Source organism: Mus musculus, chromosome 10 (genome assembly GCF_000001635.26).
Source record: "Mus musculus strain C57BL/6J chromosome 10, GRCm38.p6 C57BL/6J".
NCBI classification, from domain to species: Eukaryota; Metazoa; Chordata; class Mammalia; order Rodentia; family Muridae; genus Mus; species Mus musculus.
Window position 1 is genome coordinate 108,391,404 of NC_000076.6, and position 21,208 is coordinate 108,412,611.

Genomic DNA, 21,208 nt, shown 5'->3' on the forward strand with positions numbered 1-21,208 from the left:
GAAAAACCAAAAAAAAAAAAGGAAATGCTTTTCTAGACTTCTGCTGGAGGGATGGCTCAGCCATTAAGGGCTAAGTTCATAACCAAAATATTTCAGTATTAAACTTTAAAACACGGTTGGTTTGGGCTGAAAAGCCAGATTGAGGTTCGTTTTGTTTGCTTGGCGGTGTGCCCTGTTAAGTGCAAGCACGGCTGCTCTCCGTAGCTCCCAGGCAGGCACTGTTCTGCCTCTCTGCAGGTTGTAGTTGTGTAGTGACACGCATGCACAGCTGACGTCTTATATTTTGCTTTACAGGACCCGTCGAGAACAGTTCCAGGCAGATACAAAAGGTAAGAATCTTTGTGTTGTAACTTGCAGGCTCGAGAATAGTGCCTGTCTCAATCGGACTTTAACTAACTAGAGCTGTTTCAAGTAATTTGTCAAAAGCAACAAACCTTAATACTGCATTCTTAAAAAGAAATTCCTCGCTGGGCAGTGGTGGCGCACGCCTTTGATCCCAGCACTTGGGAGGCAGAGGCAGGTGGATTTCTGAGTTCGAGGCCAGCCTGGTCTACAAAGTGAGTTCCAGGACAGCTAGGGCTATACAGAGAAACCCTGTCTTGAAACATCCCCCCCCCCCCAAAAAAAAAAAAAAAGAAAAAAAGAAAAAAAAATTCCTGGGCCTGGAGAGATGGCTCAGCAGTTAGCAGCACTGGCTGCTTTTCCAGATGTCCTGAGTTCAGTTCCCACCCTGCTGGCTCACAACTGTCTCTGACTCTAGTCCCATTTGACTGTATGTGCGTGGGATCTTGTGGTGTACATGCATGCAGACAGAACATCCATATGTGTAAAATGCATACTTAAATAGATTTTAAAAAATACTTTAAAAAATAGAAATGAAAGAAAAGAGAAAGAAATTCCCTCGTAGACAGAGTTGTGGCATCTGTCAGCCACAATCTTGTTTCTGACCTATTCCGGACGCGTAGTTACACACTGACAATACAAGGCCACCAAATGGAATGACAGAATGCCATTAACTAGAAGTTTGTAGAGGCCTGAAGTGGATGACTAGAACCAGCTTGTCCGAGGCAGGGGTGGGGATGGAAAAGCGGAGCTGGAGGTGGCGTTGGCGAGGTGGCATTGGCAGTGGTAGTGATGATACGTGCTGGGGACCTATTTAATAGGTCTAAGACAGTCACTAATAGGGATTCTGAGCTTTAATATAAAGCGAGCACAAGTAAAATGTGATATTTTTTAAATTTTTTTATTTTTTAATTTTTTGGTGGGATCTATGATAAGGGGAGGACCTATGTGGAGGAGCGGAACACCTACACGTATCATTCTGACCCATAGAAAGCACTGTGTTTGCTGGAGCTTGTATGTGTCTGTCTTTATGTGTGTGAGATGAAACACACTTCTTTAATCTAGCACTGAGTAGCTTCTATGTACCATGAGTAAATGAACCCAAACAGAACGACGTTTCTTTTGTCAGACCGAATTAGCTTTGACTTGACTTTTTGTTTTTGTTTGTTGTTTTTGTTTGTTGTTGTTTCCAGGCAGGGTTTCTTTTTGTAGCCCAGGATGTCCTGGAACTGTAGACCAGGCTTGCCTTGAACTCACAAAGATCTGCCTGCCTCTGCCTCCCAAGTTCTAGGATTAAAGTGGAGAGACACCATAGCCCTGTGACATATTTTCAAATAAAAAAGAGAAGTTATTGTTTGGAAAACAAAGATAAAATGTGATAATCTATCAACCGTGTTACACAAACTTAAATCTAGTCAAAATTTAAATTATAAGCAGCATTTTTATATTTGTGGTTTTGAATTGAAATAAATGACAGAATACTTAGGGTTTGTTGGTTTAGTTTAATTTAGTTCTAGGTGGTTTTTGTTTTGTTTTTGTTTGTTTGTTTTGATATTGTTGTTGTTTTGAAATTAGTTTTTACCGGGGGTGGCAGTGGAGGCTAGAGAGATGGCCCAGCAGTTTAGAGTGGGGCTTGCTTTTGCAGAGGGTTAGAGTTTGATTCTTAACACCACATCAGGCAGCTCTCAACTGCTTGTGGCGCCATCACCCTCCATGGCACTGCACTTATGCTGTGCACACACAAAACGCACATCCACACACACAACAGTAACAAAAATAAAGAGTTCTCCCCAAAGCTGTTACAAAGTTGCCATTTTGTCCAATTAGTAAGAAGTTGTTTTCCGGGGGCTGGTGAGATGGCTCAGTGGGTAAGAGCACCCGACTACTCTTCCAAAGGTCCGGAGTTCAAATCCCAGCAACCACATGGTGGCTCACAACCATCCATAACGAGATCTGACTCCCTCTTCTGGAGTGTCTGAAGACAGCTACAGTGTACTTACATATAATAAATAAATAAATCTTAAAAAAAAAAAAAAAACTTTAAAAAAAAAAAAAAAAAAAAGAAGTTGTTTTCCATGATGTGTTTTTTTTTATTTTTTATTTATTCTCAAAGATTTATTTATTTATTTCATGCATATGAGTACACCACCATAGCTCTCTTCGGACACACCAGAAGAGGGTACCAGACCCTATTGCAGATGGTTATGAGCCATGCTGTGGTTGCTGGGGATTGAACTCAGGACCTCTGGAAGAACAGTCGGTACTCTTAACCGCTGAGCTATCTTTCCAGCATGTGTTTTTTTATTTTTAAGGTCTAAAAACCATTATTTTCTTTGTGATACATTCATCTGCATACACTTTTATTTTTGTAGCCTAAAGCAGGAGACACGTTACTTTTCAGCTTTCAAGATTTAGCCCTGTTTATTATTCCCAAGCATACTTTTAAATAGCCAAAGCATCTGAGAGGACCAAGGAAATGGCGAGTTTGAGGCTAGCCTGAGCTAATAGGGAGACCCTGCTTAAATGAGTAAATACTGAAACTTAAATTTGTAATAGTACTTTTATTGAGTTGTAATGAGTCGATTTTAATGTAGTCTAAGAAGCTCTGTACAGAGCCCAGACTCATATCTGAAATTATCCATTCTTTATCTCCCGGGGTTATCTTACATAGTCTGTCAACAGTTCATTACTCTCCCTAGTCTGTCAGCAAGTTGTAGCAGTGATCAGAGACCTGGTGTTTCTTGACGAGGGTGTCTCTTGACAAATGGGGATGACAGAGATGAGGAATGGCCTAAGAGATAAAACACTGGTATCACACGTCAGACACAGCTTTCCATAAACTAAATGACTTGTAGAGACACACAGATGGCAATAACTCTGAAAAGTCTCTAGGGGTTTCAAGTCTCTGGCCCTGTGGGCACTTCTCTCTCACTAATTACAAATGTCAAGAATGCTGAGTTTTAGCTCGGTGAAGCACCAAGCGGGCACTGCGGTGCTTTACAGTGCAGGGGACCCTTGTTCCTCTAGGAAGTCCCACACATACTATTCTTGATTTTTAATTTCATCCGTTTGGAGATGAGCTCCGTGACGTTTCTGATACTCCGTTTAGGAAAGATGGATCAACGGCAGGCGTTTGGGGTTTTCTTTTCCCAGTGTGTAATTCTGTCAGTAGAATGCTTCCTTGGTGAGGTTTCCAGTACATTGGTTAAACTTTGAAGAAAGAGAGACTAAGTCCGGAAGGATGTGGTGAGGGTGGGAGAGTTGGCTACCCTTCCACCTTTATTTGGGTACCAAGGATTAAAGTCGGGTGGCCAGGTGCAGGCAGAGTCACAGCCTGGACTGCTTTGCACGACGATTTTCCTCCCACCTCACTATGGAATGCGGAGATGATACCCCACTTGCAGCCGTGTATGGTGAGAGGGTTTAACCACTGAGCCATCCTGTAGGGCCTCTTTTCTGCCTTTTAAAGCAGTGTGTGTTTCTTCATGAAAATGTGACACGTACAGAAAATTGGTATTAATAAAACGCAATCCTATCATCTAAACCAAACGTGACTGCTATCATTTTTTATCGCTGATTCATTTTATAAATGGCTTTTTATCTCGTACAGACAGCAGTAGATGTACAGTTAGTTCCGTATCTAGTTCCATATCCCCTCAGCTCCTCACTGTAACGTGGGTGTCTGCAACTTAACTTTCAGTCCGATAAACTAGGGCTGCCCTCAGCCGCGTCATCTGTGTTTCTTCAACACACCCAGCACAGGAGTACACAGGAGTACACACTACCTCTGGTTCGGGAAGCCACGGTTGCTTTTTAACTTGAGGAAAGCATGTCCATGGTTCTTTTTCTTAAAGGCCAACATTCTCTTTAGAGTCAGCCTCCTCTGGTGTACGTTAAAGCCTGCTGCGGAGATCCATTCTTATTGATGCGTTAGGGGACAAACTAACCCTTCCTCAGAATTGACATGCTATGTGCATATAGAATGGCGCCCACTTTCCCTTACGTGGGAACATAGAGCGCACAGCCAGGTGTATGCTGCCCACGTCTGTCAGCCAGCTCAGTGTTAGTGGCAGCCTGCTTTCCCTGTGGGTGGCGTAACTTCCACTTCTCCTCCACTTCCCTCCTCCTCCTCACACCCCACGGTGAATCATGAGCTACGTGTAGTTCTTGTGACGCCCGCTTCCGTAAACACCCGTCACTGTTCTATAATAAAATGCCATATTGATGTTTTTCTTGAGTCTTTAGCATATTTAGCCCTGTGGTAATGTTTCTCTTCCGTTCTTTTCCCCACCTTTAAATGTGTCCCTGGAAGTAGTTTTTGAGATCACGTCCTGGGCTCCATTTTCTCTATAATCCTTCTGTTGGTGCTGAGTGGTTTTGCATCGTACGCTGGTTGCCACAGGCACACACTGCAGTCCAGAAGGCTTACCTCCGGGCACATGCCTTAATAAACTACGCCTATGCCTTTGTTTGTGTGGGAAGACTTCTCTTATCTAGAATAAATGTGTTTGATTTGAGATACTCTGAACAAACCCTTTTTTTTTAGGTTTAAAATTTTTATTTTGTGTACGCCTGTGCATGCCCACCACCATATGCACAGCTGGTGCCCGCAAAGGTCAGGAGAGGTCTGTGTGACTGGCCCCAAAGAACTGGACTTAGATGGTTGTGAGCCGCCATACGAATGCCAGGAACCAAATCTGGGTCCTCTACAAGAGCAACAGGCGCTCTTAACCACTGAGCCAGTCGCCCTGCCCTGGGACAAATACTCTTTTTTTTTTAATAAATTATTTTCTACTATAGTTTTTTAGGATTGTAGGCTGGGGGTGAGTTCCCATTCAAACCTGTTTAGTTGGAAGAATCTGATAGATACCCAAAATGAGAGCTACTCATACGTCTTCCATTTCTTTCTTTTTTTTTTTAAAGATATTTTCTTCATTTACATTTCAAATACTATCCTGAAAATCCCCTACACTTTTCCCCCACCCTGCTCCCCAACCCACCCACTCCAGCTTCCTGGCCCTGGCATTCCTCTGTACTGGGGCATATAATCTTTGCAAGACCAAGGGGCCTCTCCTCCCAATGATGGCCAACCAGGCCATCTTCTGCTACATATGCAGCTAGAGACATGAGCTCCGGGGGTACTGGTTAGTTCATATTGTTGTTCCACCTATAGGGTTGCAGACCCCTTCAGCTCCTTGGGTACTTTCTCTAGCTCCTCCATTGGGTGCCCTGTGTTGCATCCAATAGATGAATGTGAGCATCCACTTCTGTGTTTGCCAGGCACTGACATAGCCTCACAAGAGACGGCTATATCAGGGTCCTGTCAGCAAAATCTTGCTAGTGTATGCAATGGTGTCTGCGTTTGGTGACTGTTTATGGGATGGATCCCTGGGTGGGGCAGTCACTGGATGGTCCTTCCTTCTGTCTCAACTCCAAACTTTGTCTCTGTAACTCACTCCATGGGTATTTTGTTCCCCATTCTAAGGAAGAACGAAGTATCCACACTTTGGACTTCCTTCTTCTTGAGTTTCATGTGTTTTGCAGATTGTATCTTGGGTATTCTAAATTTCTGGGGTAATATCCACTTAGTAGTGAGTGTATATCATGTGAATTCTTTTCTTTTTCTTTTTCTTTTTCTTCTTCTTTTTTTTTTTTTTTTTTTGTTTTTTGTTTTTTTGAGACAGGGTTTCTCTGTGTAGCCCTGGCTGTCCTGGAACTCACTCTGTAGACCAGGCTGGTCTCAAACTCAGAAATCCGCCTGCCTCTGCCTCCCGAGTGCTGGGATTAAAGGCGTGCGCCACCACACCCGGCTGTGAATTCTTTTCTGATTGGGTTACCTCACTCAGGATGATATCCTCCAGATCCATCCATTTGCTTAAGAATTTCATAAATTTATTGTTTTTAATAGCTGAGTTGTACTCCATTGTGTAAATGTACCACATTTTCTGTATCCATTCCTCTGTTGAGGGACATCTGGGCCATCCAGTGGAAAAAAGACAGCATTTTCAACAAATGGTGCTGGCTCAACTGGTGATTATCATATAGAAGAATGCATATTGATCATTCTTATCTCCTGTACAAAGCTCAAGTCTAAGTGGATCAAGAAGCTCCACATAAAACCAGAGACACTGAAACTTACAGAGGAGAAAGTGGGGAAAAACCTCGAAGATATGGGCACAGAGGAAAAGTTCCTGAACAGAACAGCAATGGCTTGTGCTGTAAGATCGAGAATTGACAAATGGGACCTCATAAAATTGCAAAGCTTCTGTAAGGCAAAAGACACAGTCAATGAGACAAAAAGGCCACCAATAGATTGGGAAAGGATCTTTACCTATCCTAAATCTGATAGGGGACGAATATCCAATATATACAAAGAACTCAAGAAGGTGGACTCCAGAAAATCAAATAACCCCACTAAAAATGGGGTACAGAGCTAAACAAAGAATTCTCCCCTGAGGAATACCGAATGGCTGAGAAGCACCTGAAAAAATGTTCAACATCCTTAATCATCAGGGAAATGCAAATCAAAACAACCCTGAGATTCCACCTCACACCAGTCAGAATGGCTAAGATCAAAAATTCAGGTGACAGCAGATGCTGGCGAGGATGTGGAGAAAGAGGAACACTCTCCATTGTTGGTGGGATTGCAAGCTTGTATAACCACTCTGGAAGTCAGTCTGGAGGTTCCTCAGAAAATTGGCCAAATACTCTGAAATGAACTGAAATGTATACATTTCAGAGTATAGGAGAGATGCAGGGATAAGTCCATCTTAGTGACTAAGAAAACCTTGGAATGAAAAAACATGAGATGGAAAGACAGCCAGTCCTTTGAGATGGGGCTGTGGTCTTTTAGAGAAAAGCGATAAGACAAAAAGGTCCTCCCTGTAGGAGCTGGAGAGATGGCTCAGTGGTTAAGAGCACCGACTGCTCTTCCAGAGGCCCTGGGCTCAATTCTCAGCACCCAAGTGTCTGTAAGTGCAGTTCCAGGGGATCCATCACCCTCACAGACAGAGAAGCAGGTAAAAACAGCCGTACACATAAAATAAAAATAAAGTGTTAAAAGTCTTCCCTGTTGTCTTACAGTGAGTGTGCATCCCAGTTTTAGTAAAGAGCCTGGTACTGGTTTTGAATTTTGATTGTGTGTGCTTGTATTGAAAGGCAGGGGAAGAGCCCACACAGCGGGTTGTGGGACACAGGAGGGTCGAGAAAGCGAGGAGTGTGGAGGCCAGTCCTGCTCTTACTTGCTACTTAGGAAGGCCGTGAACTGTCTAACACCTCTGGATGTTTGATACCCATTGTTTCCTGGGTTTTACCCATGAGTCTTGTATTTCATCTCATTGCTGAGCTTTAAAATGTCTGTGTTAGTGGGAAATTCCTCTGACTATAATCTCTTAATGCTGCCAATCTCATTCTTATGATAGCTTTAGAATAACAGTGTTATTTTCCTGAACAACACAGCAGCGCCCTCTCGTCTTTCCACAGATGTGAAAATTCCCAGAAGGGGAGAAACTTCCAATAAAGGGTGGTATTTACCTATGAGATAATATTGCTTCTTATTTTCCCTTTACTGACCACCATACTTAGTATCTCTGTGGCTAAGAGCAGACAGTTTTCTCGTTGGATCTTAGGTTTGTGTTAGCATTCCTAACTAGAACATCACAAACCTTTTGGAGTTCATGATACAGTTTTTATTATTATTCTGAATATTTTCCGTTGTACATATCTGTCCTACAGAATAGGTTGAAAGCAATTCCGTTTTAGGATAAAGAGCTAAATTTGGCAACAAAATCAAGTAACATGGCCCTGTCTGGTTATGGCAGCCTGTCTTTCTCATCTAGTATGTATGGGGGCCAGAGTGCTGATTTGATTTTCAGTGATCACTCTTTGCCTGCACACATGCACAGGATTTTATTTATATTTTGACATTCCTAACATTCAAGTGTCTTACAGCTATTCAGTGAGACTTCTCAGTTCTGTTGTTATTAATTGATGTTTCTTTGTTCATATTTATAGGGTCATATAAATATTCACTGCATGGTGTAATGATCAAATCAGAGCCATTAGGATATTCACCCCTTATATTTATCATCTGCCTACTTAAGAATGTCTGCACTCGTACTGAAGTATATCATAAACTATGGTGAACTAAATGTCCATACTGTGATCAGGAAGACCATAGCAAATACTTCTGTGTGACTGTATTTTGTATACATTATGCAACCTTCCTCCCCCTTCCCCTTCCTCGTCACTAGCGATCACTAGTCTCCTATCATGGCTGAGATCAACCTCTGTGCCCAGCTGACTGCCTTTTACCTGATGTATCTTTCATTTCTCCACAAGGGACACGAGTTTGTTCTTCTTACACTGAGTAGTACACTTTTAAAAAAAAGATTATTTATTTATTTAATGTATATGAGTACACTGTAGCTGTCTTCAGACACATGAGAAGAGGGCATCAGATTACATTACAGATGGTTGTGAACCACCATGTGGTTGCTGGGAATTGAACTCAGGACCTCTGGAAGAGCAGACAGTGCTATTAACCTCTGAGCCATCACTCCAGCCCTGAGTAGTATACTCTTATGTGCCTATGTTGCATTTTCTTTTTCTTTTCTTTTTTATTGATCAAAGTTCTTTGATAGTTTCATGCATATATGTATTTGTTATGTGTGTGTGTGTGTGAACACGTGTGTATACACACACACAAATATATAGTGCATTTTGTTTACCCCCACACTTGCTTCTTTGTCTCTACCACCCTTTTCATCCCATCCTTTATCTCATCCCTTCCCCACACTCACACTCACGCCTTTCTTCTGTCTTGTGACCCTTTCGTTGACTGAATGATGTCATTTCTCCATTTCTGCTTGGTTTCTCCCTGGTGTCATGGATATGCCCTTCATTTAATCAGTTATTTACACTCTATTAATACACTCAGTTAATACACTCTATTGTATCATATAATACACTCAGTTAATACACTCTATTGTATCTATTGTAACAGTTAATACACTCTATTGTATCTCATTTGGTTTCCTTATCACTATTTTGAATTTCTGTTCGAGAACATAATAGATTTCTTTCATATTGGGATTTTTCTTCTGGAACAGTGGTTCTCAACCTTCCTAGAGCTGCAACCCTTTGATACTCTTCCTCATGTCATGGTGACCACCCCACTACCACCACAACCATAAAATTATTTTGTTGCTACTCCAGAACTGTAATTTTGCTTCTGTTATGAATCATAATGTAAATATCTAGTATGAAGGATACCTGAAATGTGATTCCTCTGAAAGGGTCATTCAACCTCAAAGGGTTATGACCCACAGGTTAAGAGCTGCTTGTTGTTCTATCAGATGTATGTTCCCTTCCAACCATAAACTTTTCAACCCAACCTCTTTGTTCTCCAAAATAACAAACCAAATGCCTAGGCCCTGAGCTTGGGCTTGTTCCCTGGCTAGCTCATCATTTATTAATCCATTTATTCTACTCTATAAGTACCACGTGGCTGGTTTCTTTTCTCTTCTCAGTTTCATGTGACTGTCTCCATCAACATTTGGTGTGAATCTCTTTCCACACCACACTCTATCCCAGAATCCTCTCTCCCTGCTGGAACTCCCACCTCCTTCTTCCTCTTTAAGCTAATAGGCTGACAGCTTTTTATTGACAGGTGATGCTTCCACACAGTGCACAGGAGATCCCCTCTACACTCCCTTACGTTTTTTTTGTACCTCCCATGTTCCTATGTTGCCTGTAGAGCTGCTGTGCTGTCTTCTTTCAATTTTATGTAGTAGGTTTTCCATAGGAAGATGTTGCAGGACATATCTAGAGCTAGCCTCTGTGCCAGGTGATCTCACTCACTCCATCTTTCAGCCTGCCAACTCGCCATCTTGCTAGGCCATGTGGCTCCCATCAGGCCATCTCTCAGACCAGGCCCCTAGTTCCTCTTGCTTTCATACAACACCACATGCACCCCTGGTCAGCCATCTCAACACCTAATTTCCCAGTAGAATCAGGACTCTTAATGCTTAACTAGCCAATCAGATTTATGTATCAATAATAACACGATTTACAAGGTGCCAATACAATAATTGCAGAGCCAAATGATAATGATGAAGCTTTAACACAATTATTAGTTCTTTTTTGTTTGTTTTGTTTTTTTGTTTTGTTTCGGTTTTTTTGGGGGGTTTTTGTTGTTGTTGTTGTTGTTGTTGTTTTGTTTTGTTTTGTTTTGTTTTTTGTTTTCCCGAGACAGGGTTTCTCTGTGTAGCCCTGACTCTCCTGGAACTCACTCTGTAGACCAAGATGGCCCCGAACTCAGAAATCCACCTGCCTGTTTCCCAAGGGCTGGGATTAAAGGCGTGTGCCACCACTGCCAGGCTAACACAATTATTCTAACCTGATAACACCACGTCAGCCTCCATTCTGGTTCTCCCTCTCCTCCTCAGACCTCCTCTTTCTGTGTGTGTGTGTGTGTGTGTGTGTGTGTGTGCGTGTGTGCGCACACGTGTATCTCCTCAACTCCTCTCTCTGCCTCCCTTCTCCTGTCCAATCACAAGCCTCCCACTGCCCTAATGTGATTGGACAGGGAAAATCCTGCAACAGAAGATGTTTTCCTTTTATATGAAATTAAAGGTCCTGTTAGATAGATGCCATGACTTTGGTTATCAGTGGAGCAATATAGCCTCCATATGATTGTTTTTCTGTTATGGTCATCATTGCCTGTGCTGTCTACACTGCAGGTATTTGTGGAGGCAGTGGTGGTGGACAGGAAGTAGCTCCAGGAGTGTTGGAGCACAGGTGGGCCAGGTGCAAGGCTAGGATGCTGATTGCAGAGAGGCACGCAAAAGTGAGTGTTGACAGTAGTGGCTGTAGCAATGACGCTAAGGAAGATGGCGACTGAGAGGCCCATCCCAGAAGTACTCTGTAATGCTTCAGAATGCCAAGCAGCAATGGCCAAAAGTGGTGGTGAGCCCCCTCACAGCGCCTTGGTGGTGGTGTTGTAGAGACAGAGTGATTGGTTGGCAGTCCTTGTTCTTTCTAGCTTGAGGCCTTACTTGGTGGCCAAAGCTGCCTTGTGCCTAGAACGCCTAAAAAGCAAACCCAGGCAGTGCAGCACAGGAGGAAAACAGGTCTGGTCTGCAGGGCGTGCTGCTCACAGACCTGCCCTCTGGGGCACATTACAAGCTGTAGGCACCCACTTGTCAGAGAATGTCACCCAGGGACCCACCAGCCATGTGGCCAGCCTGCAGGAGGAGCCACCACAGTGTGCGAGTATGTGGTGGACAGATGGGAGAAGAAGAGAGGCAGAGCATCTTGAGCATTATGGAGAGAGAGGGAACTGGAGACTCGAGGGTGGGGGAGTAGCCTTCTGTGAGTGACCAACTCTGACACCTGGTGAGGTCCCTATTATAGCCAAATTGTAGTCCAAGCAAATTAAGCTTATCCCCAACTAGCTTACAAGTAAACAAGACTACGGTTATTATTTGGCTTAATCATTACGGGGGGCAGGGCACCCCTAATATAATCTTTTAACGGCAGGCCTGGCTACCTCCCCAGCAGCACTGTGCCCCTGATACTTTCTGTCTCTCCTGGCCATGTATGTGCTCATGGTCCATCTCCCCTCATGGCAGTGGCTTCTCCATTTTCCTTCTTCCTCTTTCTGTGGTCTGTTCTCCACCAGGTCACTCCAAACCCACCCACCTCTAAGCCCTCCAGTATTTGGCTATAGCCAATTTTATTTAACCAATAGTTTTAAATCCTGTAGCAAGGTTTGCACAACAAAAGCTTGTAAACAGAAGTCCCTCCTCCTAGAATTTAGCATCATAATCCGTAGCACTAGACCAAACCTCTACAGGTCCCAGCCTATGCTACCACTGAGGGCCATGTCTGGGTCTGTGGTTATGCAGTAGCCAGGGTCAGTGTTGATGTCTGTGACTCACATTACCACTAGAGAACTTGGAACATCCCTGGTCAGGGCAACCGCTAAGGGTCCACATGGATGCCCAGGGGCTGTGTAGAATTGGTCCTGCACCTCACTCCAGGGTTGGGGCGGGCGTCACATTTATAGTGTACCCTATATGAGACATGATTCCATCCCAGGTCTCCATCTTGTCTCTCACTGAGTTCCTGCCCTGTCCTCTGTCACTCTAGCTGAGGTGTTGCGATTTCCCTGTGGGGAGGACAGTGCTAGCCATCTCTGTTCAATGATCTTCCTTCCATTTCCAACACATTCTTTGAAGCTTGTTCTTTGAGCGAATGAAACCACTAAGAGACATCCGTATTTTAGTGTTTTGTTTATCATTTCTACCTGATGTCTGTGGTCCCTACAGAGAATGTGGACTTTTAAAGTGTCTAAAGGACACTGCTTTTCTGTCTTGGGACGAGACTTGGGACTACAGCACCGCCTTGGCTTTCTTCCTGTTTCGGCGTTCTTTGTCCTTCCTTCTTTGTATTCACATTGATTAATAATCTACTCTCTTAGAATTTATTTACTTTCTCTTTTATCTCTTGTGCTAGGAAAAAGTAGCCAGCAACTGTTAGATGTTAGATACCCAAGAAGCACGCCCAGCTCAGCATGTTCAGAAGTGAGTGTTTAAACCGTACCCGTCGGTAGTAAACATGCATGTTTACTCTTGCTGAAGCAAGAGCCTTGGACACTGTGAACCAGGGCCTCGGGCTACAACTGCTTCATTATTCATTTTTCATCTCATCATCTCACCTGGCTCTGCAACCCTTACTGAGCTGAACTGAAGTCTGTTCACTGAACCACCACCACCATATCCTCCTTGGATAACTCCAGCAGCCTGACCTAACTGCGGGCTACTGTGCTTGCTATCTCTGCGGGTCTATAGTGTGTTCTGTAAAAGGAATTCTATCCCATCTCCTGCTTTAATGGCTTCCCATTTCCCTTACTTGTTTTAGATGCTAGGCATGGAACTTAGGGCCGTACGGGGGGGGGGGAGGGGGCCCGCAAAGGCTCTACCTGCTACACTAAATTCCCAGCTCCTGTTAACTTAAGTTAGCTTTAGGTTTCCCCCCCGCCCCCCAATCTAGAAAGGGTTTCTCTCTGTAGCCCTGACTGTCATGAACCTTGCTCTGTAAACCAGGCTGGCCTCTTCTAATTCACAGAGATCCACCTGCCCCTCCTCCTGGGTGTTAGGATTAAGAGTTTGTGCCACCAGTTGCCCGGCTTCCTGTTAGCTTTACTTGACTCTAAGCTGTGATTTCCCAAGTGAAGGTTGTGTATAAGAGGATCTGTCAGGGTGCAGGTGTTTATTATTACAATCTCCCATTTACTTTCAATAAATTTGCTTCTTTGTTTGTTTGTGTATGCCTTTGCGATGTTGTTTCACTATGCTGATTAGACTGGCTTCAAACTCCAGGGCCCAAGTTGGTTCTCCTATCTCAACCTCCTGGAGGAGCTGGGATTACAAGCGCCCGTCCCCATCTTAGTTATATTTACCTTTTGGTCTGCAGGTGGGGGTGGGGAACAGACACGGCTGTTGAACAGCCAGCCCTGTGTGTGCTCATTTACGCATTCCTTCTCGAACGCCTTGTCCAGTGGTCACTTGACACTGAAGGTGTCCAGAAAGCAATATTCTTGGTTCACTTTGTTCCTGCCTCACAGCACTGAAGTTAAGACTGTTTAGTAGGTTTATAAATTATCTAGTTTAACTAAGGACCACAAAATAGGGAAAGTCCAAAGTTAGGAACTTTACGGGGAAACACGACCAAGTTCGGAAGTGCAAAAATGACCACGTGGCTGTTCATCAGGTAAGATACCCAACGTGAAATCTGTTCTCCTAAGCTAAACATGATTTTGAGATCTTAAGTAAGCTTCCTAGACATCTTCCAGATCTTACATCTCTGTGATAGTCATTAAAGCAAATATACACATAGATAGATCCTTCTCTGAATTTCTGTATCATGAGGTATTAAAAGATCTTCAGAAAGAATGACACATATGCAATATTCTTAAAAACATTTTAAAAATTTAAATAGTCATTTCCTATAGGACAAATATTGTAACACAAATAAAACAATTTGGGAGTTTTTCCAATCCTTTGTATACTATATTTTGGCAACACAGCTAATACTTACTACTTTATATGATGATCATAAATCCCACAAAATAGCGGGTAAACAAACACACATTTCAAGATAGGTTTGCCCCTAAAACACTGGAGACTGTTGAGTTTGAATTAGTTTGAATTCTTCTGTAAAATAGCTTTCGGGTCTCCTGCTTGCTTTTCTATCCTCTTATCTTCTGTTTGCGTTTATGTTTAAGCCTCCTGGGGCTGCCCTGCTGCAAGGCTGCTCTCTGCGCTCTGATTCCTGTATGTGTGTGTACCTTAGACTTCTGAAAGTAGGTTTTAAACCCGCAGCACAGTGCTGCCCGGAGCAGGGCCCTTGGGACAGTTTATTGCCATCCATGACAGCCTGACTGAAGACTTCTAGAGGGAGCCTTGCGCGTCCCCAAGCTGCATTTTCTATGGTCATGTTTTCTTCTGAGTTCATGGCTAGTGGACAGACTTGTGCCTGGAGTATAGACTGGTCATGTCTGCATAGTGGATAGAGGGGTACAGGGACAGTGGGAAGCTGTGTGTTAGTCAGGCACAGCAAGGCTGTTAGAGCATATGGTATGTTTGTGTTGGTCATTTGGGACTCAAAAAATGTGCATTTTCATTATCTTAAGTTTTGGCTTTTTAGAATGCTTCCTAACTAACTCTTAGGGAATTTGTATTTATCTTGAATTCTAATTTACTATCAACAAAGCAGGTTTTACTGGATGTTTTAAAATAAGGAAACACTTTTTTCTTATTCTGACACCAGTAGAAAATTGAATGGTGACAGTTAAAGTCATTCCAGAGACATCCGGGACAAATGTGCACTCTGGTAATGACAAAGCCGCCATACTTGAAAGCTTACATCAGACTGTGAGCGTTAGAGAAACCCTTGCTGTCTCAGCTGAATTCCATCCACCAAATTTGCAGTAGTTCACTAAAGGCTCGCAGAGCTAAACACTAATGCTTTAAGTCTGAAATTCCTGAAAAAAAAATGTTAGCTTGGTTTGATCTTATCGTTCGGGCTAATCGACTCTTGTATGCTAAGTGGTTATATGTTGGCTTTCAAAGGGAAAATTTCAGTCAGAAGTATTTGAACTTCAGGTGAACTTTGGGTATTTTTGCAAGATAAGAAAGTAGTTTGGTGGCCAGCTCTATACATATGTGCCTTGCATTTACTTGACTGTTAGCTAGCACTCCCCACTGAACCCCCACACACCACCCCCCATTTCTCTGTTTTAATCACCTTAACCTTTTGTGCAAGCAAAGAATGCCAGATGTTTTTCAATGGCAGATAAGATCAAAAGAACAACAAAAAGGTAGCAATTACAGTGAAGGTGACTTTCCTACAGCTTGTCTTTGTGGGCTCATAATAAAGTTAGAAGAATCAACGAACTAGGTGGTTGCCATGGTATTGAGCGTTTGAGAATTACCATCAGGTCCCATACGACCAGATAGGATGAAAAGATCTGACTGGGAACGTCATAACTCAAGAGTCCATGATTCCTCTAAAACCTACTGTCTTAGTCAGGGCTCTCCTGCTGTGAGGAGACACCATGACCAGAACTCTTGCAAGAAAACATGGGGGGGGGGGGGGGCTTGGTTACAGTTTGCGATGTTTAGCCCATTGTCACCCTGGTGGGAAACATGTACAGGCAGACGTGGTGCTGGAGAAGGAGCTGAGAGTCCTACATCTTGATCCACAGGCAGCAGAAAGGGGCTGTCACTGGGCGTGGCTTGAGCATATCTGAGACCTCAGAGCCCGCCTCCACAGTGACACACTTCCTCTAACAAGGCCACACCTCCTAATAGTGCTACTCCCTATGGGTCTACGGGAACCAGTTACATTCATAGTACCACAGCTACTTTAGAGCTTACAATAATTTTGCATATAAAATATTTTAAGTGACCACTAATGAAAAGATTGAAAACAAAAATTTTAAAAAGCAAAGTTTATGGATCATTCCATTATTTTTTTTTCCCTGAGGGGAGTAGGAGTTGTTTTGTTTTGGTTTTGTTGTTTCTGTTTTTTTGAGACAGGGTCTCTCTGTGTAGCCCCAGCTGTCCTAGAACTTGCTCTGTAGACCAGGCTGGCCCCAAACTCACAGACATCACTGCCTGGCTCAGTTAATGTTTTGGTTTTTTAAAAAACAAAAAACAAGTATCCTGAGCTTCCTGTAGTTGCTTTAAAATATTTTTTTTGTCAGCCTGCTTCCATGAGACTAGTTTCTAAGTGCTATCAAAACAAATTGTTTCACTATAGGTGCACTAGTGTAATCTACTATAGATGAGTCCCCAAATGCCCCCCATGAGCCCTCCCTCCTGCTTACATAATAAGCCTTCTGTAATCCCCTCACCAAGGGGATCAAATGTATTGCAAAAGGACGCAGGTGTGGTGGCATGCCACCTTGAGACTGGGGTGTGGCAGACACTACAGCCTCTGGCCTGGTTCCAAAATCTTGTTCTCTCCGGAAGCCTGCTGTCGTGGATTAAGTTGCCTACTCAAAGGATCCATATTAGGAGAATATGAGGCCTCTGGCCTAGGGCAGGGAGGCACTGAGTGTTTTTGCACAGATACTTGAGTGGGCTCACGGGCAGACTCTCGAGGTCAGCGAAGCGTACAGATTCCTCTAACATTTTGACAAACAGCTCACAAGAGACCCATGGTCTTAATTACCCCTAAGCTGCCTCTAAATTCCCGAACATCAGAAAGTTTGAGTCGATAAGTGTGTGTTATCTGAAGCCATAAAGTGTGTGTGTGTAATTTTATTGTAGTAGAAAATATTCCGAGAGCAGAGCAACACCTGTTACATTGAATACCTTAAATATTGACAGTGCTATCAATCAGCTCTAAGGTCGTGTTTAATTTTGAGAAAGTGCTGGCTAAAGAGTTACCAGAATGGAAGGACTTGCCTACGTGCCGACTTTCAGTTGGAAGTATGCAACTTTACACAGCTCTCTACTTTTTTCCCATTCAAATTACATTTTTGATTTTTTTTTTATGTTTTTGGAATTTAAATGAGACATTGAACTCTGAAAATAAAAGGCTATTTCATTTTCATTTACTTATTTGTTTGTTTGAAAGCAGGGTTTCTCTGTATAGCCTTGGCTGTCCTGAAACTCACTCTGCAGACCAGGCTGGCTTCAAACTCAGATATCTGCCTACTTTTGCCTCCCTAGTGCTGGGTTTAAAGGTGTGTGCCACCATAGCCTGACTATTTAAAAAAAGAAAAAATTTAAAAAGAAAAACTAAAGAGAAGTAAATTTCACCACAGAGGTCTGGGAGATCGTTCTGTCCCAGTCCCCAGTGTGTCTGGCCTTGGCGGAAGAGTTGATAATCATTTCCCTCTGTTGACCTTGGTGGTGTTCCCTGTTGAAAGCACAACATGAGTGTGTGGTTGCTGTGAGCATCTTCAGGACCCAGAACAGTGCCTGACTCTAACAGCCACTTGGGAGTTAGCGGAAAGAATTAATGTGCTTTTACACGTTTCTCCCCATTGGGTTAGACTGGGGATTCAGTTCTACGGCAGAAAACAAATTCCCCGTGTCCTCAGGGAGTGTTAGTTGTTCAGACTGAAGAGAAAAGAGCCTTGACATTTTTCTTTTAGGGTGCCCACAATGTTTATATACTATTCACTTTTATTTCCACAGCACAACCAGTGCCCCAGAAGATGAAATCTCAAATAGATATCCCCGAACAGACAGAAGTGGTTTCAGTAGACACAACAGAGATGCAAATGCGCCGGCTAGTTTCTCCTCAAGTAGCACCTTGGAAAAGAGAATTGAAGATCTTGAAAAGGTATGAATTATGAATTACTCTAAATAAAATTAACATACTTTAGCATTCTTCTCCCAGTTCCATGGCTTCATGCCCAGAAAGGGAGGTGGGACACCCAGGCAGGAGACATCCGGTTCTACTCCAGGAGCAGCTTGGACTCCTTATCTTGTGCGTTCGCACCTAGACCCTGGTGTTTGGCTTCCCCCCACTTCCTTAAGTGCTTTTCTGTCCACTTGAATGCCTTGATTCAGTAGCCATTCCTGTTCTGTCATATCTTACTCGTATTCTGAGGAGCACTGAGGGTTTTTGAGTGCTTAAATGCTTGCATTGTCAGCCTGTACCCCGCACTACATCGGCTGAACATACTGTTGGTTCAGACCTTACAGCTATTCTGAGTTAGGCCCATGTTTGGTGCTTGAACCATTTTCAAGTAGAAACAGGATACACTTGCTTACAGATGTTTCGACAGCAACTCACCTGAACATTGCAGTAAAATTACAGAGCTGAGGTGTGTCCCGTGGACACGCACCTGAAACTGGTTTGGAATAAGTTCTCTTTTAATGATTGGAAGTTATTCCCTGTGACACAAAGATTATTGTGAGATTTATCTGTTTTGACTTGCTGCTTACGCAGCGGTGATATTTAGGTTACATTTAAGCTTTAACCCCTATTTCTGATCAGAATCATTATTTAAACTTAAAGGGTTAGAGAATACACTTTACTAGTTTTCAAAAGGTTCCTCTGAAAAACTCATGACACTCCAGAAATGCTGACAGGCAGCTTTTGATGGCTTTGGGTAGCCTGCTGCTTTCTCTGAGGGCTAGAAAAGAAGCGAGTCCTGCCAGAGACCTTTCCAGCCCTCCCAGGAGGCCTGGAGGCTTTGTCTGTTCTAGGTTTATTGAGACAGTACTGCGTCTCATACAGTCCAGTTAACCAAAGATGATCTTGGATCTATCTGACCTGCCAGCCTCCACCTCCCAAGAGCTAGGATCATAGGTGTGTAAAACAATGAGCTAGAAGCCCTGAATTCAAAGACTTCTAAATAACGATTTTTTTAAAAAATTAAAAAGCATTTATTAGCTTACAAACCATCATATTTCATTATGGAATTTTGCAATCAAAATTTGGTTTAGTTTGGTTTGTTTGTTTGTTTTCTTTTCTCACTTTTCATCCCCATTCGCCTTTCCTCCCTTGGACCCTCCTGTCCCCAGTAGTTTGTCTGCTTTCTTATCACATGACATCGTCCCCCACTTTTATAATGTCTCCTGCTCTCCAGTGGTCTGATACATAGTTTCATAACCTAGGCCAAATCTCAACCCGTTTCCATCCATTTAAAGTTGGGGTCTGTGAATGAGAGAGAATATATGACTTCTGTCTTTATGAGACTACATTCCCTCAGACAGGACAGTATTTTCCAGGTCTGTCTGTCTGTCCTTTGAGTAAGCTACTTTGCAGGGCCTTATTGTTGTTTTTTGGGTTTTTTTGTTTGTTTGTTTGTTTTTTTTCTTTTGTAGATTTTTCGTGGTTCATGGTTTTAGAATTACAGCTGGTATCAGCCAGCCCCGTGGTTTCTTGTCCTTGATGAAGCCAGGGCGTGAGGGAAGACATGCTTCCCTCCTGGCTGTTAGGGAGCAAAGAGATGCAAACCTGAGTTTCTGAACTTCCTTCTCTTTTTGTTCCATATAAATACGCCCAGGGGTGTGCTTTCTTAATCTCCTAGGTGGATCACTTTATTAGACTATATTAATTATATGTACTAGCAGGCCTCAGGACACTTCATGTGTGTGTATACTGTGTTGTGCTCATGTACCTTGTCATCTTCCCCAACTAGCCCCACTTCTGGGGTGTCTGAGTGAGTCTCACTGGGGTTGTTCACAGGCTCACGGGCGTCTTATCCATGACTACAGCAGCAGAGGAGATGCCTCTTCACCCGCTCCACCGTTGACTGAATTGTCATGTCGACAGGACCTTGTTATGGGGCTTCTGTTAGCTTTGAACTCATAAGTTCAGGGGATCCTCTTACCTCAGACTCCCAACTTTGGCACTAAGTATGGTCCACTACGTAGCATCTCTTTTAAAGGAAAACCACAATAGCAGAAAGTCCCATTTTTTTCCTTTTCAATTCACAGAAAGCTTGCAATTTTGCTATTTAAAAAACTGTGCTCTTCTCTTCTTTCTTTACAAAGTTGGTCTGTCGGTCTGTCTGTCTGTCTGTCTTTGTGTCATCATCACCGTCATATCTTCAGTGTCAGGTATGGCTGGAAGGGGCTTTGCTAATGTCTGGAGTCGTGCTCTGTTACTGACAGGTGTTTGCCATTTTAGAAAACTGCAATCAGCCAGTTCCCTTGTTAATGCTTTGCGATTTATTCCCTAGGAAGTTGTAAGAGAAAGGCAAGAAAACCTTCGACTTGTGAGGCTGATGCAAGATAAAGAAGAAATGATTGGGAAACTCAAGGAAGAGATCGATTTGTTAAATAGAGTAAGTGGTTCTGGATTCCAGTTCCTGGGTTTCTCTTTTTGGTCATTGGATGAAAGCATGCAAGGGTGAAGAACTTGTTCATCGCCTGTTTGGTTAATAAGATGGTCATTTATGGTGAGCTCTATCGTGGCGTTCCATAAGCTTTGTATTCTCGACACTCCTTCCAGTGATACTTAGGATGTCCCCAGCTCTGGGCTGCAGTTCCCATTGTTCTGCTTTTTTACAAGATTTTGTCTAAAGTGGAAGAAAGAAACGTTTCCCTCAGAGAGAAAAGACTAACCCACTCTTTTTTTTTTTTTTTAAAGATTTATTTATTTATTATATTATATGTAAGTACACTGTAGCTGTCTTCAGACACTCCAGAAGAGGGCGTCAAATCTTGTTACAGATGGCTGTGAGCCACCATGTGGTTGCTGGGATTTGAACTCTGGACCTTCGGAAGAACAGTCGGGTGCTCTTACCCACTGAGCCATCTCACCAGCCCGACTAACCCACTCTTAACTCCAACACGCACAGCAATTAAATGGTAAAGTGCTTGCCTCC

The 21,208-nt window shown here is 43.1% G+C and overlaps 1 protein-coding gene across 1 annotated transcript in view; it reads left to right on the forward strand.

Moving 5' to 3' along the window:
* Pawr (PRKC, apoptosis, WT1, regulator) overlaps positions 1-21,208 on the forward strand; it is an 82,203-nt gene that overhangs the window by 59,215 nt on the left and 1,780 nt on the right. Inside the window, exons 4-6 of the mRNA NM_054056.2 lie at positions 295-329; positions 18,060-18,207; positions 20,561-20,665. Of these exons, the coding sequence (NP_473397.1) occupies positions 295-329; positions 18,060-18,207; positions 20,561-20,665 (288 nt within the window). The remainder of the gene's footprint in view (positions 1-294; positions 330-18,059; positions 18,208-20,560; positions 20,666-21,208) is intronic.